Source organism: Aulonocara sp. 'chitande type north' Nkhata Bay, linkage group LG9 (assembly GCF_057382095.1).
Source record: "Aulonocara sp. 'chitande type north' Nkhata Bay isolate Kocher_YH1m ecotype deep benthic linkage group LG9, A_spYH_male_GT1.1, whole genome shotgun sequence".
NCBI classification, from domain to species: domain Eukaryota; kingdom Metazoa; phylum Chordata; class Actinopteri; order Cichliformes; family Cichlidae; genus Aulonocara; species Aulonocara sp. 'chitande type north' Nkhata Bay.
Window position 1 is genome coordinate 30,635,219 of NC_141352.1, and position 26,459 is coordinate 30,661,677.

The window sequence follows — 26,459 nt, forward strand, 5'->3', positions numbered from 1 at the left end:
GAGGCCTGAGGCCGGCTCTCCTCTTCCCTTCCCAGCACGGCTTCGCATAACGCAGGCCAGCGGCGCCAGAAAGTTTTTCAGCTCCGTGGACAAGGCTCAACAGTACATTGAGAGGCTCCCAAAGGCTCCGGAAGCCCCGTGAAGAATTATTACCAATAAAACAATGGCACTAAATGCAGGTACCAAACATTCCATATAGGTATGGAGGCGCAGTCGGGATCCACGTAAGACGTCGCTTTTCCCCTCCGAGTGTAGCGATATAGTCTGAATGCTATAGTACTGAAATGCTGATTATTACTTTCATTTAACTCGATAATCTTTTTCTTTTTTTTCTTTGAAAAATAAGGAGACAACCTCATTGACTTCTACCCGTTGGCTAATGACGTAATACCTGTTGCACGGAGACGGGGAGTTTTGTTATCTACTCGTAGCCTTCTGTCTGTTCTTATTCAATAATTCAGTTATACCAGTAGTACTTATTGAACTACTGTTACACACCGGCCCGAGGCCGGGGTGCAACACAACGAAAAGATAAACCCTACACATAGTAACGACAAAATAAATCACACCATACCGCAAATAATGACCCTGGGTCATAACACTACATCATCTTTTTTGTGTTTGGTTGTTTGTTTACGTACTTGGACTCTGCTTTGAAACACTCCAGCAATTACATTTGGACTTGGTGGCTGATACAGTTTCAAAACTTAACAGTATTATAAGGGGTTTCAGCTTACTATGCTATGGCCACCGGAGCAGTGATTCGACTGCTTCAATGCCTAGGTTATTGGTATCATAGACAGGAGGAGTAACACTCTAAATATGCTAAGTTTGAAGAGCTCGCTGCTTGTTCTTGTTCTTTTTTTTTGGCAGCCATTTTCTGTTGTGGGGAGGGCTTGGGGAGGGTAAGGGTCACTGCTATGAACCTCATACACTGTTCTTTTTTTTTTTTTTTTAACTTGTTCTGAACTAATTTCCACCCATTGTAAAGTTATTCTGTTCTTATCATCTAAGGCCACTGTGCATATTTTCTTTGCTCTACAAATCAGATGAGTCTGCAATTGAACTTTCTAAGCTGGAATGTTAAAGGTCTAAATCATCCAGTCAAGAGACGGAGGGTTTTGTCACATGTTAAACACCATAACACTGACGTGGCTTTCCTGCAGGAGACCCACGTCAGGGCCTCTGATAATGTCCGTCTCTTCTCCCGTTGGAGGGGCCAGTGTTTTCACTCACTTTTCCAAGCTAGGGCACGTGGGGTCTCTATATTAGTCAGGCAGAACATTCCCTTTGAGGCCCACAATGTCATAGCAGACAAATATGGTAGATATGTCATAGTCAGTGGGAAACTGTATAACAGTCTTGTTGCTCTAGTAAATGTGTATGCTCCTAATACAGATGACGAAAATTTCTTTAAACTATTCTCCTCTTTACACGACTTAAATGTCTACTCTCTTTTTCTGGGGGGTGACTTTAACTGCTGGTTAGACCCAGCCCTGGATCGCTCATCCACTAAGAGTAATGTTTTAAGCAAATCTGCATCTGTCATTCATGCCTTTCTATCAGAATATGGAATGTGTGATGTTTGGCGTACTCTAAATCCTCATAAAAGAGATTACTCCTATTTTTCACATTTGCACCATACATATTCAAGAATTGATTACTTTATCATTGACACTAATTGTCTGCAGCAGGTCCATTCCTGTGCCTACCATAGCATAGTTATTTCAGATCACGCCCCTCTTACTTTGTCTCTGTCTCTTCCACATCCTCCTGTTAAAGCTGCACAATGGCGTTTCAACTCGACCCTCCTGTCGGATGAAAATTTTGTAAAGTTTATCCAGGATGAGATACGCTTTTACTTTGCCACCAACTCTTCCCCAGAGACTTCCAGCCTTGTCGTATGGGATGCCTTTAAGGCGTATATCAGAGGCCAGATTATTGCTTATTCGGCAAGAATTAAAAAACAGTCCACCCATGAAAGGAATAAGTTAATGCAACAAATTAAGGAGACTGATCAACAGTATGCTCTCAAACAGAGTCATGAAATATTTAAAAAGCGTGTAGAACTTAAAACAATACTTGACCTACTCACAACGTACTCGACTGAACGTTTACTCTTACATGACAAATCCAAATTTTATATGCATGGTGACAAACCTGAAAAATTACTGGCGAGCCTTCTAAAAGGTTCTCGGGCAAGGCAAAGTATTCTTAAAATTCGACAACAAGATGGCGACATAGTCACAGATCACGAAAAAAATCAATGAAGTGTTCAGGGATTTTTTCTCACAGCTTTACACCTCAGAGTCCCAAACTGACTGTAATGCAATTAATGAGTTCTTAGCTAAACTTGACATTCCTGAAATTCCACCAGAACTTAAAACAAGGCTGGATGAACCCATCTCCCAGTTAGAAGTTTCCTTGGCTATAGCTTCGATGCACTCTGGTAGGTGTCCGGGTCCGGATGGTTTTCCGTCAGAATTTTTCAAACACTTCTCTTCATTACTGTCCACGCAGCTTAGTGCAACCCTCACAGACTGCAAGGAACAAGGATCTCTTCCTCGATCATTCTATGAAGCCTGTATTACACTTATTAAAAAGAAAGGAAAAGATCCGTTGGAATGTGCCTCCTATAGACCCATTTCTCTACTGAACACAGATGCTAAAATATTAGCCAAGATACTTGCCCGTAGACTAGAAATAGTTCTTCCAAAAATTATTTCGAAAGACCAGACAGGCTTCAATAAAGGTCGTCATTCATATTTTAACATAAGGAGGCTATTTAACATAGTCTACTCCAGCTCTACAGACTCTGATGAATGTATGGTCTCGCTTGACGCTGAAAAGGCCTTTGATCGAGTTGAGTTCGATTATCTCTTTGCAGTCCTTGATAGATTTGGCTTTGGAGCGAAATTTACTTCATGGATTAAATTACTCTATTCTCAACCATCTGCTACAATACGAACTAACCTCCAATTGTCAAAACCCTTCAAACTTCACAGAGGCACACGCCAGGGATGTCCCCTCAGCCCCCTGCTTTTTGATCTGGCCATAGAACCCCTTGCCATTGCGTTCCGCAGTTGCAAAGAGGTACACGGCATTTGGAGAAACAATACAGAACATAAGGTCTCGCTCTATGCAGATGATCTCCTGCTCTTTATTTCTAAGCCCTTAGCCTCACTACCATCTGCATTGAATCTGCTTAGTCAATTTGGTCAGATTTCAGGGTATAAACTGAACTATGAACTGAATAAAAGTGAGCTCTTCCCGCTAAGTAGCAAAGCCAGTATGTTAGACTTCACCTGCTTGCCCTTCAGAGTTGAAAGGACAAAAATTACATATTTGGGAATCACAGTGACAAAAAAAACAAAACAAAACATAAAAACCTTTTCACAGAAAATGTGAGTGCATTGCTGAACCAAGTGAAGCGGTCCCTTACCCACTGGACACCACTCTCTATGTCTCTGGTAGGACGTATCACTTCGATTAAAATGACCAGTCTACCGAAATTTCTATACCTTTTCCAGGCTGTACCCATTTTCATTCCCAACACTTTTTTCAATAAGCTGGACTCTGTCATCTCATCTTATCTATGGCAGGGTAAACGCCCAAGGCTTAATAAGATGCATCTTCAAAAATCTAAAATTGAGGGTGGGTTTGCACTTCCCAACTTTCGTTTTTATTATTGGGCTGCTAACATACGATGTTTGGTGTTTTGGTATTTTTACCATAATCGGAGTGGTTGTCCTGACAGGGTCACTATGGCATTGCATAGTGACAACAGTATATCCTTAGCAGCTGCACTTTGTTCTCCACTCTCATCCTCTTCATTCAACTTCATTCCCAACCCTGTAGTGGTGCACTCATTAAAAATATGGGGCCAGTTTAGGAAATATTTTAAACTTTGTGACTTCTCCCTTCTCAGCCCCATTGCATCTAACCATTTCTTTAAACCTTCTACCCAGGATGGTGGGTTTGCGGAGTGGCACAGAAGTGGAATAACTTGCTTCAAGGACCTATTCATAGCCAACAAACTAGCATCATTTGAACAACTTGCTAATAAATATATTCTTCCACCATCACACTTTTTCAGATACTTGCAAGTCAGGCACTTTATTTGTTCCCAGATTTCAGGCTCAAGCCCTCCACCAGAGCCTACACTACTAGAAACTATCCTGCAACTCAATCCAACCAATAGAGGGCTGATTTCCTTGCTTCACAATAAAATGTTAAATTTGACACATACCTCTTCATCCAAGCTCAAGACACTGTGGGAAGAAGACTTCAACATGACAATCTCTGACGAAACATGGGCCTCTATACTCAAACATGTCAACACTACATCACTATGTGCCCGCCATTGTTTAATCCAGTTCAAAGTGGTGCATAGAGCCCATTTCTCAAAATCCAGATTATCCCGTATCTACCCTGAAATCTCTCCATATTGTGACAGATGCAAAACTGCTGAAGCTTCACTGGTCCACATGTACTGGTCTTGTCCCAATCTCACTCAGTTCTGGTCAGAGGTTTTTCGTACCCTGTCCAGAATTCTCAGTGTGACGCTGGCCCCCGGCCACCTTCTTGCTCTGTTTGGCATCAGTGGGAATGAGGTGCTTCTACCGGCCTCTAAAAAACAGGCATTATCATTCTGTTCCCTGTTGGCCAGGAGGGCAATTCTACTGAGGTGGCGGGATGCTGCCCCTCCCACTCACAAACAGTGGTTATATGACCTCATGGCCTGTCTAAAACTGGAAAAGATAAGACACTCACTTCAGAACTCCACTGGGAAATTTCAAGACATGTGGGGACCCTTCCTTGATGCTTTTCAAAATCTATAAGAATTTTTCAGCAAACTCTCTTAAGTCAGGTGTGGAAATACAGTGTGCGGGTGCAGGCAGTGACCTGGGTGGGAATGAATGGGATTGTTTTGCAGGGATTTTGTTACTTTGGGATATATTATACATTTGTTTATATTCTCTTTTTTCCCCCTCTTTCTTTCCCTTTTTTCTTTTTCTTTTATTTCACAGCCGAAGATACATTTTTGAACTCATTTCACAGCTTAAATGTACTACTTAACCCTAATGTACAGATCATCTGTAATCCTTCTTTTTTCTTTCTGTTTATATGTATAATGTATACATTGATGTTTATGTGTATAAAAGGAAACCTCTTAATAAAAAAGACATTGTTTAAAAAAATAATTCATGACTGTTCAAACACTTATATCATGCCCATCCCTCCTGCTGTACACAAATATTAATACTAGCATGCTAACACACTCAGAAAAGTAATGAATGCTTATCAGCTCTATACTTATTTTTATATTTCCTGTTGTTGTTTCCTATTAGATATTTATATAATTTTCTCATTTAAAAAAAAAAAAAAATCCAATGTAACAGTTACTAGCTTGGTTTAGTGAAGGAAAATGTCAGAGTCTGATTGCAACCCGAGGGATTTTTTTTTTATAAAACATACTGACGACATAGAAAAAAGAAAAAAACAAACAAACATCTGCTTAATTTACAAAACAGATGATTTATTTGTAAAAAAAAAAAAAAAAAAAAAAAAAGAAGTTTGGAATCATATATGATTGCGTTCCACTTCTAACATCTACACCACTTTGTATTGGTCTTTCACATGTGTCAACAGAAAATTGTACTTAGTAGTCAGTGTAATCTTTTAATGATATAAGTTTGCATATGGTAGAGTACTGCATGTTGACCTTTTGATGACTTGTTGTTCACTACAAGACTTGTTATAAATTTTCTTCCCACCAGGCAGAGGAGTCGTTCCTTCGACACACACACACGCACACGCACACACCAGGGCAGTCTCAGAGCCCTCACTCCCGTGCGAGTGCTCTGTGACTGCCCTTGCTGCAAGTAAAACTGTGTGTTTCTCCTCTCTGATTCTCAGCTGAAGAAATGTCTTCGAATACATGGAAAACGTGGTATTCCAATGAAATTGATTCATGTTTGTGGCTGTAATGTAACAAGATGTGAAAAAAAAGTCAAAGGGAGCCAAAAACTTTTGCAAGCCACTCTAAGTCCTCATGTGTTGAAATCAGACATTGGGTCTGTACTAGGGCTGCCAAACGATTATTTTGATAGTCGACTAGTCACCGATTATTTTTGCGATTAGTCGACTAATCAGATCATCATCCATTGGACATAAAACGTACAGCTTATTGCACCAGCAGCATCTGCTCTTATATAACTATCATTAGCTTACAGCTTTAAGCGTTTCAGGTATGTGCTAACTAAAAATAAAGACATGATAGTTTATTAAAGTTTAATGAAATCTGCAGCTGGCATCCTTTTACATGCAGTGCTGCCATATTCTGTTTCAGTCCGTTATTACACTCTTAAATCCTACTACTTATTCCTGCGTCTTTTGTGATCTTACAAAGCTTCAAACGACACGTCGACTATTAAATTGGTCGTCAACGATTTTGATAGTTGACGTAATCGTGACTAGTCGACTAATCGTGGCAGCCTTAGTCTGTACATGGACATTATGTTTTTTCAGGTTGTGAAAGATGCTGCAAAATAATCTGAGGCAGATTAACTGTGTTATTTAAAGACTACATGAAGATCCTCTGCAGGTTAGTGCAGGATAAACAGGTTCGTTTGCTGAACTGTGATGGATTTAAAGTAAAGAACAGTGTGTGACTGGTGCACAGTGACTGTGGTGCTCATGTCACAGTTAGATTACATCAAGTGTAGCAGAGATTCATTTAAACTGAAGCTCATGATGCTGACATTCATTCACCGAGTTCCACCTTCATACCAACAGTATAGTGTCTAATATAAAGACAGTGTACTGTCAGTGTAGAGGATGGAAACCAGCCAGGACAGCTCATGAAACATCTGCTGACATCTGGTTGAATTCAGTTGTGTACATCCACAGAGAGCAGCAGGTCAGCTGATCACAGCCTGTACTTGAAGAAAATCTACTGGAGCTCTCAACAGAAATTATTGTGAGCTGTGATTCTTTTCCCCACGCTGAGCCACTACAGCTGATTTTAGGGTTCCCACCTGCTCAATCCCACTTTAACCTCTTCCCTGCTCATGTTCCTGTTTAGAGGCAAAGTCACCCTCTACAGTGTAGGCAACAGAAAATACACATGTTTTATTTTCCTTCATTTTCTACTTAACTGATTCAAACAGAGAACCTTTATTAGAAAGAAATAGTTCTTATTTCATCTACTAATCTTATTTTATTATTACATTAATAAAGCACAAGGTTCAGTTAACTTTGGATAAAAACATGTGGTTAAAATGTTTTTCAAGGAGCTACTTTTACTTTCTTACTCTGATTACATTTACTAGCCTGTACTTTTTCCCTGTTACTTGAGAAAAGAAGGCTCTGTGAGCCTGGTTCTGCTGTTATAAGGTTCTTCCTGTTATAAGGGAGTTTTTCCTTCCCACTGTAACCAAAGTGCTTGCTCATAGGAGGTCATATGATTGTTGTATCCCCCCCCCCCCCCGTATGTATTATTGTAGGGTCTGCCTACAATATAAACCACGTTCAGGCACCTATTGTTGTGATTTGGCACTGTATAAATAACATTGTATTGAGAATTGAATTGATAATAATACTACTAATATTAACGAAGGATAATTGATTGTGATTTCTTTGTGTTTGTAAACATAATTTAAAAATACATAATATACAATAATATACAACACAGTGATATAACAGGTTGGGAGGATGAGAGTTTTAGACGTGACTGATTATTTGGTGAAACTGTGATACTTTCCTCACCTCCTGTGTTGAGCTCATTGTTTCCTCTGTAGTGACTCAGCTGAGTCCAGATGGCTGAAAATGTTCCTCTGCTGCTCCGTCAGACTCTTCTCCTCCTGCTGATCAGCTGGGACACAAAACAGATCTTTGTTAGGCTCCACACTGCACTGAAGAGTCAAAGTGTCTCATATGTTCATCTGACAACACAAAGTACAAATTTCACTCTGATTGCTTGTAGAAATCTTGTGAGACGTGTTGTGCTGCAAAGTGAGGAAACTCTCTCACTCACTTATACTTCAGGAGGAACTTTGTGACATTGGCTCTAATATTCTAAGCAGCCCTTTACTATGACAGGGCCAGAAAGTCCTATTTGAAGGTTTGGGAGAAGGACCATGTTAAAGGTGGATTGGGGTTTATACACTTTGTTATGATACAGGTAAGGCTGTAAGAGCCTGAGAAGGTGTCCTGAATGAACCTCTAAAACCAGTTTTCAGCTAACGACTCTGCTTCAGTCTGGAAAACAGCAACTACAAGTTTAAAGACTCCATCAACAATAGAGATTGACAGACCATGTGACTTTCGCGCATTGCATGCCGGTAACTCGTGGCAAAACAATCCAAGTACCTGCATCAAATGCAAGCATTTGCAGCACCGCAAAACGTTCATTCTTCGGTTCCAATAAATTCTTGCTTTTTCTTTGCCCCCCAAAAAGGTATGTACAAAACGAAGGAGAACAATGCCGGTCCGTACAAAGACAGACTTGATGAAAAGTCAAAGAAAAGATACGAGGAAAAAAATCAAACCAGTGAAAGGGTTAGACCCTTACGACCACACAGAGGGACAAAATACGTTAGCGTGCTGTCCAACTTTCACCACGCTCATATTTATAATTATACGGTTCTTGGAGTGAGTGCATACACTCGTGAAGTTTAGTAACTTCAGGTCACTGCAACAAGCCCAGGTACAGTTTACCGACGGATGGGTACAGGACCTTGAAATGCACCGTGTAGAAAGTAAAGACCATCGTACATATTATAAGTTTACCAGTCTCACAAATCGTCGTCATAAATACACATTCGTTAATCGTTTTTTAATAGGACCTTTGGGCTCAATGGTAATTAATTAGTAGTGGAAATAATTTCTGGTACGCATCACAGAAATGTAGCAGTGACAATAATATTGTATGTTGTAATCGTACTGGGCAATTAGTGATACAAAACAACTGTTTTATCCTGTGAATAAAAGTATATGTTTTTGTCAATGTACCATAATAACAGAAGCGAAACGCAATATTGTGTCAGGACAATTCACTATTTATGCACAATAAATAAAGGAGCATAGCGCGACAATTTCTGTTCAGCGCCAGACTTGCTTGTAACCTATATCACCAATTATGTTAAGAAAAATGACGCATTAACTACAACAGCAGACTGACCTTTGTGGGAATGCTTGGAGCAGACTAACATGTGAGCTGGAGTGTTCTGGGACGTTATATTTGACCTTTGAATGGCTGCAATCCAGGCCACCCGTCGCCTCTTTGTTACTTCGGAAACATGGCTCGAACAATTTCTCTTCAACGACGTAATCCGATAACAACCAATCTCTTTACCCGTCGGCTTTCCGTGGCTGTCATGCGACCGGCTATTGCAGTTAATAATACAACAGCTTCTTGCCATTTTTTGTGTTTCTTTTTATCGCTGTATAACTGATTTCAATTGAAAGCCTGCGTGCGCCACGAGTTCCCAGAATTCTTTGCGGTTTTACCCCTGAGTGACGTCACATTTTCAATCTCTATTCACATCCAGCAACAGCCTGAACAGCTCCTCCTGTGGTTTCCACAAACAGGGACAGACCTGTTACTCCCCCACCCCACACTTTCCACACCTTCAGCCCCCCAGTCCCACCACCTCCACCATTCCCCAAACTTTGATTCTGTTCATCTTGACGTAGCTTTTGCAGTAGGAAAAACGTTTCAGCCCTCATCTACGTGACTTCTTCAGTTTCAGCTGACTGCAGGTTTCCTCAATCTTCAACAGTGCATTTGCATAATGACTGAAACGAGCACCACTGAAGGAACAATGGGCTGGGAGGTCAGTTATTGAGCATTAATATGGAAATTCTTATGAACATTGATCAACAACCACTGATCAAAGCTCATTGATCAAATGCTGTGATTGCAGCGACTCCCCAACTCTCTGAATGGTACTCATGGCCATTGATCAGCGGTCTTTGATTAATGAGCTTTGATCAGTGGTTTCAGTGCTTTCCTTCCTGCTTTGACTGCAGCTGTGTTTGACACAGGAAGACATTTTTACATTCTTCACACTCTCCTGCACATTAACCACCACAATATATTTTATTCTCTGTGCTTTCAAATATGAACACTGTTTACTTTCATCTCTGTTTCATTAGTTTTTGTTAACATCTTCCTGTGCATCACTTTACAGCAGCCACACTCATTAAAACGAGACTTTGTAGGAGTTCACTTCCTCTCATGTGTTCATCCACAGCAGCTGGACAATAAAGTTTATTGTGACCCTGATACTGCAGCAGATCGCTCTCATCCATTTCCTGTTATCACTTCAAATAGAAACGAGGCTGTAGAGGTTTGGTGCAGGCAGAAAAACAGCTGCAGGGACAATGAAAAGACTTTTCTGCTGCAACTTCTCCCAGCATGCTGAGCTAATGATTAGTTGGTGTTTTTCTCCAAACACTCTCTCACGCTTCTCTCAACGTGTTCACAATAAACTGTGAACAGACACCGAGGAGAGCAGCAGAAGACCTCATTCAGGAGCTAAACTCAACATGAACTGAACTCACAGTAAAGTTAGCTCGGTGCTTACCTTTAGATGAGCCCACAAACCGAGAGAAACTCCGCGATGAAGCTGCAACTCTTTCCAAACACAGGAAACAGATCAGGGAGCAGAGACCCACGTGGTTCACGCTGATCTCAGCTACGATCCAGGAGACAAGGGTGGGCAGATCGATGCAGATATCGATCCAAAAGTCGCTACTACTTTATTCTCTTTGAATGAAAATCCAGCTTTGTCTGCGCAAACCACAGGAGCACCTGGCTGCAACCACCGGGGAGCGCCATATTGCGACCTCCACACTAACTGGAAACACGCGACTTCCACAGTAACAGGAAACACGTAAATTCAGTTTAATCGATTTTTACAGCGAAAACTAAATTGTGTTTTTTTTTTAACTAGTGATGCTGCTGATAAATAAATTTGGCTCTAAGTGTTTTTAATACTCTGAGTTTATTTAAAAAACATCACCATCCCTTCAGCTTGTTCATGGCCAAAAGTGTCCATGTGTTATTTTTTATCTTTTCGTTTTTTTGTTACTTTTTCTACATAAAGGCTTTTTCATAAATTTAAAATAGTCATTACTTTTTACATTTTTTATCCTTCAAAAGCCTCTTTCTAGTACAATGCACTTGTTTGAATACAAGTGCATACAATACAGGAGTACGCTGCTAATAAAGTTACACAATTACACAGTGAATGTGCGTTTATTATTGTCTTTACAAAATACCACAGTTTTTTTCTTTGTCTGTATCATTTTATTTTGTTGTATTTATCCGCGACATCTTAAATGCCGGTCCGTGAAATTTTTTTGTGACATTAAACCGGTCCGTGGTGCAAAAAAGGTTGGAGACCGCTGCTGTACAGTACAAAATGCGTTCAGGTTGTCGAATTCATATAAATCTTGGATCGCGAGCAGTGTAACCCTGAAGTGCTGTGGCCTACTGTATGTTTGTAAGTTTTCTCCTCAACACAACAATGCAGATGAAACGTTTTGCATGGTTTCATTTGGTAATACTGGACTTATGTTTCTATGAAGGTTTGAACTTTAAGAGTGTTTAAACAAAAGAGAAATGTGGGAAAAGGTTCGTGCCTGTCTGAGAAAAGTGTATAAAGTGTGTAGTGAGAGGTTTTACGGTCTTAAAACATCTATAATAATAGTAAAAAAATACAGTTTGCTACTTCGCAGCTTTCACCTATCACGGGTTATTTTTAGAAAGTCACTCCCGCGATAAACGAGGGACTGCTGTATTATTAATAGTAGAGTCTGGCACATCTAATTGATTAACATCAACATTATCATGCACTATTATTTTTGTTCATGGAGAGGAAAAAAATATAAAACTCTCTCTCAGCTTGTTGCCAAAAATGGCCACTTTTGTGTATGTTCACAAAATGCTGTAAAATGTATATTTATTAAAACATTTATCTACTTTTACCAACTCGACTCTTTAAATTAGCACCAGCCTTTTTCATCAAAACCAACATTTTATCTACATTTTTTTTTTTTTTCACTTTTTAGATGCCAGTTAGGCTATATATAACTTTTCAGATAAAATGGTGATTAAGTCCTAATGGCATCCTTTTTTTTCATATGACCATCTGGGACAAGGCTGTCTTGCAATTGTTGAGGTAACTAGTGTGCGCCCTATTTTTCCAGGATAACTCTTCATTTGTAGGTTTTAGTAGACATTTTTATGGGACAAAGGCTTGTATTCCAACATTTGAGAGATTGTAGAAATGAGCAGTGATGCCCTTCTGCCATCTTTCCAGAACTATAAGTGATCTGGAAGCTGTTAGGCTTACTTACAGCAGTAGCACTTTCTGCTTTAAAATTACAATTCAGTGTTAATTTTACATAATATCACATGTAAATTTAGATTTTAAGTGTAATTTAACATAAATTTCCTGAATATTTACTGGACTTTCAGTTTGAATTAAGTGTGCTCCCTGTAGGATTTTGGGTTTCAATTTTTATATATTTTATTCCTTACTAGTTAAATTTACCCTTCATTTTAATTTTCATATTTATTTCCTATCCTATTCATAGTCTTTTTTTCTTTAGGTCATGAGCAGTTGTCTAAGCATTTCACTGCATATTGTACTGCGTACGACTGTGTATGTGACAAATAAAATTTGAATTTGATCTTCTTCCTTATCATCCCAGCAGGTCTCTGAGGTTATGTGACCAGGGCCTATGGGCAGAAATCTGTGCCATCAGAAACTGAATTTGAATAAGTTAAATTTGAATTTGAATTCCTCAGATTGAATCTGAATTGTAACTTGAATAAATGCTTTTGAAAACTGAATTTGAATTAGTCTAATTTGAAATTGAATTTATGGTTTGAAAATGATCATCACTAAATTGAAATTGCATTTTATATTTTGAAAATGAATTGATTTGCTTTGAAACTGCATTTTATCCTTTAAAAATTCAGCTCTCGAATAATTTCAGTTTCACTTCTCACCATTCAGTTTCAGTTCTACAATTCAATTTCAGTTCCAAAATTCAGTTTTTTGGAACTTACATCCGGTTCCGGTTCAAGCGCAGATTAATAGAACAACGTTTTACTAGCGGACCGAAAGTGTTACTGACGGGAATCTACAGCATCTTGAGCTGAATTAAGACTTCAGAAGTCATTCGTCATGTCGAATGACCAGCGGATAAACTCTCAGGTTGGTAATAAATGTATTACATGTATAAGAACAAGCGTCATGTTAACAAATGATAGCCGTAAGGTAACTTTTATGCTTATTGTAGCTGTTAGCTAAAAACGCTAATTTAGCGTAGTTTGCCCTGAATTCAGCTTTGACAACAAATATGATCGACTGTTTCTAGTAGAATTCCAAAGTTGTCAACTTGTACCCTCTCAGAGCTCTGTATGCTTGCAGAGACCCCTACAGTAGGGAAACATGCAAAACGGTGTCCAAACCTTTGTATTTTAGCTTTATGTCTTGCACAGCATCCCAAAGAGTGTCAAAAGGACCCCCTGATGATCCTCTACCTAATCACATGAGCCAAGGTGTGAAAACGGGTGTGGGTCACAATCAGCCGAGGTTTTGGGTGATTAGGTAGAGGATGTACATGTCAGTTCCCTGAATTGTTTGTTGTGGAAAATTTAACAATAACCTTCAACACACCCAGTGAGCTTGATTTGAAGTGGGTTTAATAAACACATTGCAATGTGGAGAGAGCATCCCAGTGAAACATCAGGACCACCTCTGAATTGTGGCCACCGTCCTTACATCTTATATACAGAGACACAGACAAAGAACATTCCACAAACTCTTACATGTTGGCCCCTCTCACGGGGGGGCTATACCTCCTCCTCACAGAGAGAATTATGACCTTGTTTTCTGCTTAGCCTTCACCTAAGAATTTACATCCCTGATAAGCAGAAGGAGTCTCACTATCTGTTTAATGTCTCCCATTACATTGGCCTCACTGTGTTAACTTTCCACATGCATGTAAACTAGTGACAGGAGTGCTCTTACTATGGTAAAGTGAGAAAGTGATATTACATAACTAATGTGATATGATAGAGCTGGGCGATAGAACGATAACGATATGTATCGCGATATAACTTTTTCTCGATAGAAAAATTAAACTATCGCGATAGACCTCGCCGCTCTTGTCCTCTTAAAAAAAAACAAAAAAAACAAAAAACAAACAGCCAATCCAAATTAAGTAGCGCAGAGCCGAACCAATCACAGCCGCAGCGTCACGTCACGTAACTTGTTACGTACAGCACAAGTGCCAAGCCGCACATGTGTATTTGTTTGGGAAGCAGCCAGCGGGTAATGGAGGAAATGAGTGTGCCGACTAGAAAAATCAACCGAGCGTGACCGAAGAGAAAACCGATGATGGTTCCAATGCCGGAGAGATTGTCGAACGGAAGAGCCAAAGAAGTTCCGTAGTGTGAAGGTATTTCGGCTATTTCAAGTCTGACAAAAAACAGAGTAGCGTGCACTGTAAACTGTGCCGAAAGCAAGTCTGGAAATACAATAAACTGGTGCATGCACTACGTCCACACGTACCCGGGTATTTTTGAAAACGCAGATTTTTCTATGCGTCTGCACCTTTCGTCCACACGTAAACGGCGTTTTTGGTCACTGAAAACGAAGATTTTTAAAAACTCAGTTTTTGCATTTACGCGTTGGACTAGAAAAACGGAGAAAACGCAGCGTGAAAGGTGTGCGCATTTTTTGACGTCACACTGTGCGCCACGTTATTGTGAATTTCTACAATACTGTTACTGTTAATTCTACTCTCTGCAGTGTTTAAATGCTTACATATACACACAGTTACTGTCCCTCCACACATACGACTCGGTTCTGCTTCTATGACCCAGCTTTGTTTACTTTTTCCCACCGAGGCTTCTAGACTTCTGATTGGCCAACATTTCTGCACGGTTAGGAATCTAGCGCCACCTGCTGCTTTGGCATGTTCATAGCAGCGTTTTCCTTCATTTCTGCCTTTATGTGTGGACGGGATTATTTTTTAAAACGAAAACGGAAAATCTCAGTTTTCAAAAATACCCGTGTACGTGTGGACGTAGCCTCAGTCTCTGACTGGAAGCGCTAATTCGTCATTCGGCTTTTGTCAGACTAAAGTAACTGTTAAAACTGTTTGAAAAGCTAAGCTATACAACAAGGAGAGATTGAGAATTTCCTTTTAGTTCTCAGTTTATTTGATATTGACAAAAGTTAGTCAGTTTTGTCTGTTCTTCTGTAAAACAAACTAAGATTTATTTTTAGAATTAATATTTTGTTTCTAAGTGGAATTGACAATTTAGTCTGTTTCGTTTGTTCTATTTTGAAACTTAAACGCTTTAGCGGCTGCCTTTTGTGTAGTTTGCAATATTTGCCTTTATTTATCTGAAAACGTCTCATGTTCCTTAAGTACATCTACCCTGTTGAACTTATTATGGGAAATAAATATTTAAATCAAAACAAGCTGCTGATTATTTCACATTTTACTTGTGAGCAACGGCACATTTAAATCTTACAAATTAGTTATTTGGCTTATATCGTGATAGATATCGTTATCGCCTGAAATGAAAAAAACATATCGTGATATGAAAAAAATCTTATATCGCCCAGCTCTAATATGTCATAAAAAGTCCACAACACTGTCATTGCATTCAGCAGTTGCCTCATTCTTCTGACAGTGACTGCTGGTGTCACTCCTAAAACTTCCCCATCTTCCTAAACAACCAAATGCCACATGTTGCCATATAGTTTTTTATTGATTGACGTGGTTCACTTTAACACAAATAGGGAAGGGGTGTTCTTTTTATTTATTCATTTCTTTGCCTGCAAGCGGAGAGTGTTTGCTAGTGCCTTCCTTAGAACATGCCGCTTATACCCTTTCTTCGTGCTCTAAATACAATGCTGTTTTATTTCTTTTTTTTTTTTTAAATTGCGTGTATTTTTTTTAAAACATAAATCTGGTTTTACATGGCCTGTCAACACAATTTAAAAACTGGTACATAGTTTGAAGTCCACACTTTCGACTCCAGTTGAAATGGAGACTCTGGGTTACTGCATCTTCTTGCTTTTAAATTGGTCATGTGATTTTGACATGCCGGTGACCCCTGAGGGTTAAAATGTTACTAGAGGAACATTTTTGTTCACAGCTGTCTCATCAGATTTTTACATCTGAACTCTGTGGAGCCCGATCTCAAGGATTTTAAGTTTGACCCTCAAACTAGAAAAGGATCTTTCTGTCTCTTCAGAGTTACTGTGATCCTGTGATGGGAGTGATTTCAGCCCTGAGTGATCACGTTGATGTTTGCACAGAGCAGATAATGAATTGAATGTTTTGGCACATTGGTAACAGTGAAACAGTTTATTAGTAACGTGGGATCGTTTGTGTTCGGAGTATGAACTGAGATTCCTGAAGCTCTTGTCACACTGGTCACAGCTGTAGTTTCCTTCCATGTGTGTACGTTCATGAATGTTACGATTACCTGAATGTGTGAAGCTTTTGTCACAGTGTCTGCACTTGTATGGTTTCTCTCCTGTGTGGACACGTTTGTGTTTTTTAAGCTGACCTGCAGTAATGAAAGATGACCCACACTGATCACAGACGTGCTTTTTAACCCCACTGTGAATCAGTTCATGTTCTTTTAAGTGATGTGATGTAGGGAAGCTTCTCCCACATTCTTTGCAGTTTTTCAGTTCTTCTCCAGTGTGTCTACGTTGATGTCTTTTTAGGGCGCATCGTTGACTGAAAGTTTTTCCACAAAAGCCACAATGAAACCCTTTCCCACATTGATGACAGGGTTGAGAACTAGATCCATCTGTGTCGCTCTGCTTCTAAACAAAGACACAAAAACAGTGTAAGTCAGTCCTTCAACATTTTTATCCTGAACGTCGCCTGAAATCTCTGCAGACACCTAGTTACATTTTACTGTATCAGTTAACACACTCAGTTTACTGGGCTGCAATAACTACAATACTACCACCATAATACTACAGTAATACTAAAATCATAACTGAAATGAAAATCTGAATAATCACTCAGAGCTGCTTTTCCATGCAGTAGAATTGCTAACATGCTAACACAGTTTAATGAGCAGAGTTGTTCCAAACAGTCAGGCTAAAATGACAAGATAACAATATAAATACATACCTCACAGTAACTGCACTTGTAGAGTCTCTTTCTGGTGTGGATCTGTTGGTGTCGTCTCAGGTCATGTGGAGATTTAAAAGTCTTCTCACACAGGTCACATTTATAAGGTCTCTCCTCAGTGTGGGTAAACATGTGTTGTTGTAACTTTGTATGTGTTATAAACGGTTTGCCACACTGTTCACAGCTGTACACATCATGTCCGGTGTGAATGCGTACGTGTCTATTTCGATTCCGTATCTGGCTGAAAGTTTTGCCACACTCGTCACAGCTGTACGCCTTAATTCCAGAGTGGGTAACTAGATGCTTCTGTAAGCTGCTACTGTGAGTAAAAGCTCTGCCACACTGATCACAGCTGTGTGCTTTAACTCCACTGTGGATGAGATGGTGTTGTTTTAGGGAACGCTTCCAGGAAAAAGACTTTCCACACAAGTCACAGCTGAACGGTCTCTCTCCAGTGTGGATGACCTGATGCTGTTTTAGTGTAGACTTCCTAGCAAACTCCTTCCCACACTTGTCACAGGTGTGTTTTTTCTCTCTCTTTCTTCTGTGAGGTTTGTCGGCCTCCTGAGAGCGCTGACTTCTCGCTCCATGTTGGTCCTGCAGTGACAGAGATACAAACAGAGGCAGTGAGTGAAATGCAGTCGTGGAACAAACTCAACCTTCAAACTTCCTCCATTAACACTAGTTTTAAACCTGAAGGTGGAGTGTGGCACCAAACACCTTAAAGGTCTCTTATCCCCACCTGCTGGTAGTTCTAACACATTACATCCAACCTGGTGTTAAAAATAATTCATGACTGTTCAACCAATGACTGTAGAAAACGTTGTCTCTATCACTCACTAGTGTCTGGCTAGATCATAAGCCCCGCCTCCTCTATGTTAGCAGACGGGAGTGGGGTCAGACAAAAAATAAAGAAATCTGCTCAGATAATTTTTCAATCATTGACTATAGATTAAAATAGTAAAGCCCAATATTTATGCATGAAACCAGCTACAGCTGTTTGGTAGCTTACGTTAAAATAAAGTTTGTTTCAAATATTCTGGTTAAAAGAAACAGTCTGGATAATTCTTAATAAGTTATTGTTCACAGTTACATGGACATTACTCTGTACAGCTTACATGCTCTGAGAGAAATAATTTGAAGCTTTAATATTTCTTGTCCAATACCCAGGCAACCGCTGAAACACCAGTTATAATGCCTGCGTATGTTGGTGACCACAATGCAGCTGCAGACTGAACAAGGACTGAAACCTGCTCCATCTCATTTTTATCAATTTACATAGCACCTACAACTCAAAGGTAAACATATTGCAAAATCTGTTAGTATATAAGGCTTTATCTAATAAACAGCTCATATGTCAGCTGTCAGCAGAGCTGTAGAAAGGAAAATATGTAAGAGAAGAACTTCAAATCCCGAGTGTGTGAGGACAGAGAGGATCAGCTTTATTTCAGATTTGAGGGATAAACTTTATTTTTCAGTTTGTGATGGTTCTGCTGTCTTTGTGATTCCAGGAGCTGCCCTCAGATTCAGACCTCAGCACCACCCAGTGACAGCAGACAGATCATCCAACATGTTCACATGTTAACTGCAAAATTAATTGATGAAAACAGTACAAAAGTTAAAGTACCACATGATGTGCTGTCAGTGAAAGCTGCAGCTCTTTTATTGATACAAGTAGTGCTGTCAATAGATTAAAAATAATAACCTCATAAATAATCTAATAAATCGCTCAATTTTCTGTATTTAATTGCAATCATTGATCAATAAGCCAGAATGCAATTACACTTTTTGAACTTTATATTTAAGCATGTAACAGACATTCATGCAATATAATGAAATAAATAAAGAATATTTGCGTCAATCTTTTAACACAGGTTCTCTCCTGTGAAATACAACTTTTTAAAAAGCCTATTTACTAATATGTAAGTATACATTAATATATAATATATATGAGTGCTGTCAAACAATTAAAATATTTAATCATATTCATCACAGGGTTACTGTGGATTCATTTATTCTTTATGTTTCCTTTTATATATTTCCATAAATTTCTAATTTCTTCAATGATAATAAACTCAATGTAACAGTTACTATTTTGGATTAATGAAGTAAAATATCTGTTTGTAACCTGAGGGTTTTTACTTTTACTCCTTACATTTAAAAAACAGATGAGTTACTTTTGATCTGAGGAATTTAAGGAGAGTTATTTCATCACTGCAGGCATCAAACATCAAACCAATATGAACCTAAACAGTAACACATGAAAGACAATCCTGATCGTGTACTAATCACCAGGGTTTGAAACATAAAAAGAGATGAAAGAGACAAAACTGTGAGTCATAGTCAGGAGTTAAAGTGAGACGTTGTTCTTCTTTCTTTTTTGCACAGCACCTGAACAAACAGGTAATTTCAAATGCAGCGTTTCTATCAACAAACATCAGCAAACACACAAACTGTTTGTGTGCAGTTTGTCTCACAGTGTGTTGCTGGCTAAAGGTCGAGCTGCTGTACATCACAGGGAGAGAAAAGAAAGAGAGCTAACTTCACTCAGATGGAGAAAGATAAGACACACAGGACAGGAGAGGAAGAAGAGAGGTCAGATTTAAAGGGAAGGACTGCTCAGTGGGATTTGATCAACTGGAGATTAAAGCTTACATGTAAGTCCTCATGTGTTGAAATCAGACATTGGGTCTGTACATGTGACATTGTGTTTTTTCAGGTTGTGAAAGATGCTGCAAAACAATCTGAGGCAGATTAACTGTGTTATTTAAAGACTGCATGAAGATCCTCTGCAGGTTAGTGCAGGATAAACAGGTTCGTTTGTATGGAACGCCAGGACTGCCATAATGAATTAATTAAATACACCATTAAATAATTAATTAAAATTGGAATTAATTAAATAAATAGTTATGACACATGTAATTAATTAATTATTGACACATTTAATTAATTATTTAATGATATATTTATTTATTTCATTTTGGCAGTCCTGGCGCCTGGCTCTCATCATGAAATAATTTTATCTGTCAGCCTCACCCATCAAACTCAGGGGGCGGGGTTAACGCTGCCCATGCAGCTTCTCTAACATTTGATTGGTTGCCGTGCAAAGTAAGTCAAAACAGGTCGATCCTAGATTGTGATGGACCGCGTTGAAGAACAGGAGGAGCCCAGGAATTATTAGAAAAATATAGTTTCCATTTATTTAACCCCCAAAAATTATATTTATAAGCATAATAAATGTTGAGCTCATAAAAGAGGTCAAAGAAACAAAACTGAACTCATGCAACGACTGCAACCTTAACAAACCAAATGACTGCCCAAACGTACATAATTGACCTAAACATGAAATGACATACAAGGGTATATATAATGGCTGATCAGACAATTGTGACACATGAGGGGTAACAAACAAAACACAATCATAAATCACAAACAGCAGTACAATCTAGTTTGTTAATAAACTAAACACTAAAGAAGAAAATCAAAAACCCCATTAAACCCTAAACTCAAATATTTAATTAAATACAAATACTTTGTTTTTAAAGTAAAGAAAACACACATTCCCCCCTTCAGCAGGAAGTGGTGGTGTGGTCCAATTATCTTCCTTTGTATTTAATGGTTTCAAACCCTGGCTACCATCTTTTGTCCGGCAACTCCCAGGGATGATGGCAGGTAAGAAATAAAAAGACAAAGGTTAGTCAGAAAGCAAAGAAATGAAGTAGTATGAATACATAAGTAAACTAAATGTGCGCGCTTACAAATAGAACAAATGTATCCAAACCAATCAATGAAGTTATTGGAAACTAAAATGTATTACTATGTTCAAATGAAGAATGAAAATACAAAAGTTACCGACTTTAGAGTGTGGGCATGGGTTTGGCCATCACATAGATAATCGATTGCTTGTGTAGACTTGGGGCAGCCAGGTATCCCAGAATGCAGATCAAATCACAGGCAGCAATGGTGGTGGTGTAGTTTTAAAATACCCCGTTTTTCTGTCACCAGCTACACGTTTAACAGTGTTTTAGCCGCGAATGTCGCGCCGTATGTCTGGTCAGGTTGTCAACATAGAACATGTTTGCAAAAGTGCTCAGATGTTTTCAGAGATTTCACTAGCTCTGCTAACAATTAGCATGCAGAGTGCACCGAGGGGGTTACGTTAACCGGTTTGTTTACATATTCCACTCTCCGTGTTCCACATGTTGCATTCGCAGATTCTCATTTTCACCGAACGATCGTCTCTTTCCGCCTGGTCTTGTGTCTCTGTGCTTCTGTAACATAAAGAACGAGCTGACATTTTTCTCACGAAACCAGCGATCAGCTCAGCAGACCCTCAGTTTACCTGCATGCATCCTCCTCCTCATCTGTCAGCTGTTTAACACCTGCTGCTAATTCAAGAAACACGCCTACGTTACCTGGTGATAGTCACAGTTTAACTGGGCAGCCGGTGCTCGATATAACGCAATGTCAGCGCATTTTTCTGCACAAGATAAGTAAATATAGTGTTTTCCCCGAGCGCAGAGCTGCTGGAGCTTGTTTCCTTACAGAGCACTTTATAGGCGAACAGCTTCATCAGCGGCTGATGTCCAATCACCGGCACACAGCTTTCAAACCTCAGCTGAGTTTTAGCTCTCAGTGGTTAAACGCTGGACTTCATTCACTCAGGTTCTGTCTGTCGGGTCACGTTTACTTCGCTGTTTTATTTACAACTGAGCAAATCGGTTTGGCTGAGGTTAAAGTTACGTTTCATAACTGCATAGTTTCACAGACGTTTAATGGTTCACTGGCACATGTGTTAGACTGAACTATCATCTAAATATCATCTGTTTTTTAATAGTTATTCAACTGTATTCTAAGCACCAGCTGTCTGTTAGAATGTGATTTTTTTTCTCTCTCTGTTGGCAGAGGTATAAAAATGCGCAGGAAAATCTGACGTGCATGGCAAACTTCACCTACGATATTTAGGGAGGAATAAACACACATCAAACATAAATGAACCATTTGTCTGTCTCCATAATTGAGAGAATTTTCTCTTCTTATGTCAACACTCTCTCTCTTTTTTTTTTTTTTTTTTTTTTTTTTTTGCTTTTTCGGTCATGTTATGTTTACCTGTCAAAGGCTTGTTACAAACTATGAAACACATGGTGCAGACTTCTGGATGTTAGAAGAAAACTAATACTGCTCATGAAGGAGACTAAAGGCAGGAAGGTGTCCTTTAAAACTAAACATGTTAATAGGACCTCCCTGTTTATATCATAGTTTATGATATAGCACGTGTATTTCAGTAATAGCCTGCTGAGGCCACTATACGTGCTGGCCTCATATCAAATGTGAAGGCAGACTGAGTCTATGTTTGACGTTTGTTTATATCTAATCTTCCTTTTCAAACATTTAAACAGCAGCGAGTCTGCAGCTGAGGGAATACAAACTCAAATTGTCGGAACAGGTTTGCTCGTTTCTTGGATTCATTTGGTGATTTATTAAATGTATAACTGTTATTCTAATCTGCTGCTGAGTCTCTTACACTTTTCTTTATGCTGTATATTTTCACATCTCTGGAATAGTTGGCAGTTAGATAGTCAGCTGGGAAACTTTGTGTTAACTCATGGAGCTGAGGATATCGTGGATATGCTGACCTCGCTGAGTGGTGTACAGAGCGAGGTCAGCATGATTAATATTCACAATAAAAATATTAGCCGAACATCATGAAGTCTGTATGTGTTTCACAGTGTCGAACAACCTTTGTACAGTTAAAGCCAGCAGTTACTACATGACGGAAACACCAACGTTATCTCTTTTATGTGTTTATACACAGGTCACGCTGATTACTGAACAAAAACCCAAAGATCAGATGTTAAACAGATTTATTTGCTCTCTCTCCTCCTTAAACATGTTTTTAATGTTAGTTATAATTCAGAATTGGCGACTGAAACACGTAGGACACATAAGAACATCAGGAAATAAAACACCGATAAATATAAACTCAGTAAAAGAAGTCAGCGGGGGTTACTACAGCTGTGTACCGGGGCCTGCGCTTTGTCGGTGGGATTGCTTGCGAGGCGAGCGGGTCTATCCCACGCTTTGCCGTGAGACTGGGCAGACATCTCCGAAATCATCGAAGCACTTTTGCAAAGAGGCTGTATCTTGACAAACCGACCAGACACATGAAGATTAAACCACTACATTCTCGGCTAAAAAAATATTAAAACGGTATTTGGTAACACACAAACAGGGTTTTTCAAAGCTCAGTTCTGTTAGCTTCCACATGCCGGTTGTTGTGTGCTAGAAACAATGGCCACCAGGCCAAAGCAATGGTTTTGACTCGATCAGCGTTAACCCCGCCCCCTGAGTTTGATGGGTGAGGCTGACAGATAAAATTATTTCATGATGAGAGCCAGGTGCCAGGACTGCCAAAATGAAATAAATAAATATATCATTAAACAATTAATTAAATGTGTCAATAATTAATTAAAATGTGAAATACATAAATAATTAATTACATGTGTCATAACTATTTATTTAATTAATTAATTCCAATTTTAATTAATTATTGCCACATTTAATTAATTATTTAATGGTGTGTTTAATTAATTCATTATGGCAGTCCTGGCATTCCATACGTTTGCTGAACTGTGATGGATTTAAAGTAAAGGACAGTGTGTGACTGGTGCACAGTGACTGTGGTGCTCATGTCACAGTTAGATTACATCAAGTGTAGCAGAGATTCATTTAAACTGAAGCTCATGATGCTGACATTCATTCACCGAGTTCCACCTTCATACCAACAGTATAGTGTCTAATATAAAGACAGTGTACTGTCAGTGTAGAGGATGGAAACCAGCCAGGACAGCTCATGAAACATCTGCTGACATCTGGTTGAATTCAGTTGTGTACATCCACAGAGAGCAGCAGGTCAGCTGATCACAGCCTGTACTATTGTTGTGATTTGGCACTGTATAAATAACATTGTATTGAGAATTGATAATAATACTACTAATATTAAAGAAGGATAATTGATTGTGATTTCTTTGTGTTTGTAAACATAATTTAAAAATACACAATAATATACAACACAGTGATATAACAGGTTGGGAGGATGAGAGTTTTAGACGTGACTGATTATTTGGTGAAACTGTGATATTTTCCTCACCTTCTGTGTTGAGCTCATTGTTTCCTCTGTAGTGACTCAGCTGAGTCCAGATGGCTGAAAATGTTCCTCTGCTGCTCCGTCAGACTCTTCTCCTCCTGCTGATCAGCTGGGACACAAAACAGATCTTTGTTAGGCTCCACACTGCACTGAAGAGTCAAAGTGTCTCATATGTTCATCTGACAACACAAAGTACAAATTTCACTCTGATTGCTTGTAGAAATCTTGTGAGACGTGTTGTGCTGCAAAGTGAGGAAACTCTCTCACTCACTTATACTTCAGGAGGAACTTTGTGACATTGGCTCTAATATTCTAAGCAGCCCTTTACTATGACAGGGCCAGAAAGTCCTATTTGAAGGTTTGGGAGAAGGACCATGTTAAAGGTGGATTGGGGTTTATACACTTTGTTATGATACAGGTAAGGCTGTAAGAGCCTGAGAAGGTGTCCTGAATGAACCTCTAAAACCAGTTTTCAGCTAACGACTCTGCTTCAGTCTGGAAAACAGCAACTACAAGTTTAAAGACTCCATCAACAATTCACACCCAGCAACAGCCTGAACAGCTCCTCCTGTGGTTTCCACAAACAGGGACAGACCTGTTACTCCCCCACCCCACACTTTCAACTCCTTCAGCCCCCCAGTTCCACCCACCACCCCCACCATTCATAATAACAGAGGCCCACACCTGATCACCACTTCACAAGTCTCTCCAGCCCCCATGGTGCCGCTCTCCAAACTCCACCATTCCCCAAACTTTGATTCTGTTCATCTGGACGTAGCTTTTTGTGGGAGAAACATTTCGTGACTCATCCAAGTGACTTCTTCAGTCTCAGCTGACTGCAGGTTTCCTCAATCTTCAACAGTGCATTTGCATAATGACTGAAACGAGCACCACTGAAGGAACAATGGGCTGGGAGGTCAGTTATTGAGCATTAATATGCAAATTCTCATGATCATTGATCAACAACCACTGATCCCTTGCAGCGGGAATGGTACTCATGGCCATTGATCAGCAGTCTTTGATTAATGAGCTTTGATCAGTGGTTTCAGTGCTTTCCTTCCTGCTTTGACTGCAGCTGTGTTTGACACAGGAAGACATTTTTACATTTTTCTTGATTATACTTTATTCTTTTTGGGGGAAGTGCAGCTTTAAACCTTCACATGATTCAAGTCAACCCAACAAATCAATCTGAACGATCACAGGTGGGAAAAACTTCTGTAGATAAAATAAAATAAAAATTCAATCCACAACGTGATTAAAAACATGATTTCTCCAAATCACCAAGAGCTGCACATTAACCACCACAATATATTTTATTCTCTGTGCTTTCAAATATGAACACTGTTTACTTTCATCTCTGTTTCATTAGTTTTTGTTAACATCTTCCTGTGCATCACTTTACAGCAGCCACACTCATTAAAATGAGACTTTGTAGGAGTTCACTTCCTCTCATGTGTTCATCCACATCCTGGACAATAAAGTTTATTGTGACCCTGATACTGCAGCAGATCGCTCTCATCCATTTCCTGTTATCACTTCAAATAGAAATGAGGCTGTAGAGGTTTGGTGCAGGCAGAAAAACAGCTGCAGGGACAATGAAAAGACTTTTCTGCTCCAACTTCTCCCAGCATGCTGAGCTAATGATTAGTTGGTGTTTTTCTCCAAACACTCTCTCGCTCTTCTCTCAACGTGTTCACAATAAACTGTGAACAGACACCGAGGAGAGCAGCAGAAGACCTCATTCAGGAGCTAAACTCAACATGAACTGAACTCACAGTAAAGTTAGCTCGGTGCTTACCTTTAGATGAGCCCACAAACCGAGAGAAACTCCGCGATGAAGCTGCAACTCTTTCCAAACACAGGAAACAGATCAGGGAGCAGAGACCCACGTGGTTCACGCTGATCTCAGCTACGATCCAGGAGACAAGGGTGGGCAGATCGATGCAGATATCGATCCAAACGTTGGTATTACTTTATTCTCTTTGAATGAAAAAGCAGCTCTCTCTGCAAACGCCTCCTCTCGTGGAGCGTCCTCACTTTGCTCCGCCCTTCTTCTTCTTCTTCTTCTTAGAAATTGTATTTGTGGTTGTCAAACAACAAAATGGTGAATTACCGC

General features: G+C 39.4%; 1 protein-coding gene and 1 pseudogene across 2 annotated transcripts in view; both read right to left on the bottom strand.

Annotated features, from left to right (window-relative positions):
• LOC147322408 (uncharacterized) overlaps positions 1-11,024 on the bottom strand; it is a 19,852-nt gene extending 8,828 nt beyond the window's left edge. Inside the window, exons 1-2 of the mRNA XM_086306843.1 lie at positions 10,593-11,024; positions 7,771-7,876 (exon numbers count right to left, since the gene is read on the bottom strand). Of these exons, the coding sequence (XP_086162969.1) occupies positions 7,771-7,788 (18 nt within the window). The 5' untranslated portion in view covers positions 7,789-7,876; positions 10,593-11,024. The remainder of the gene's footprint in view (positions 1-7,770; positions 7,877-10,592) is intronic.
• A 2,705-nt stretch (positions 11,025-13,729) lies between these two features.
• Positions 13,730-26,459, bottom strand: part of LOC147322409 (uncharacterized) — a 35,036-nt pseudogene continuing 22,306 nt past the window's right edge. The window contains exons 5-6 of the transcript XR_015131086.1: positions 17,197-17,716; positions 13,730-16,880 (exon numbers count right to left, since the gene is read on the bottom strand). The product of XR_015131086.1 is annotated as an uncharacterized LOC147322409 (transcript). The remainder of the gene's footprint in view (positions 16,881-17,196; positions 17,717-26,459) is intronic.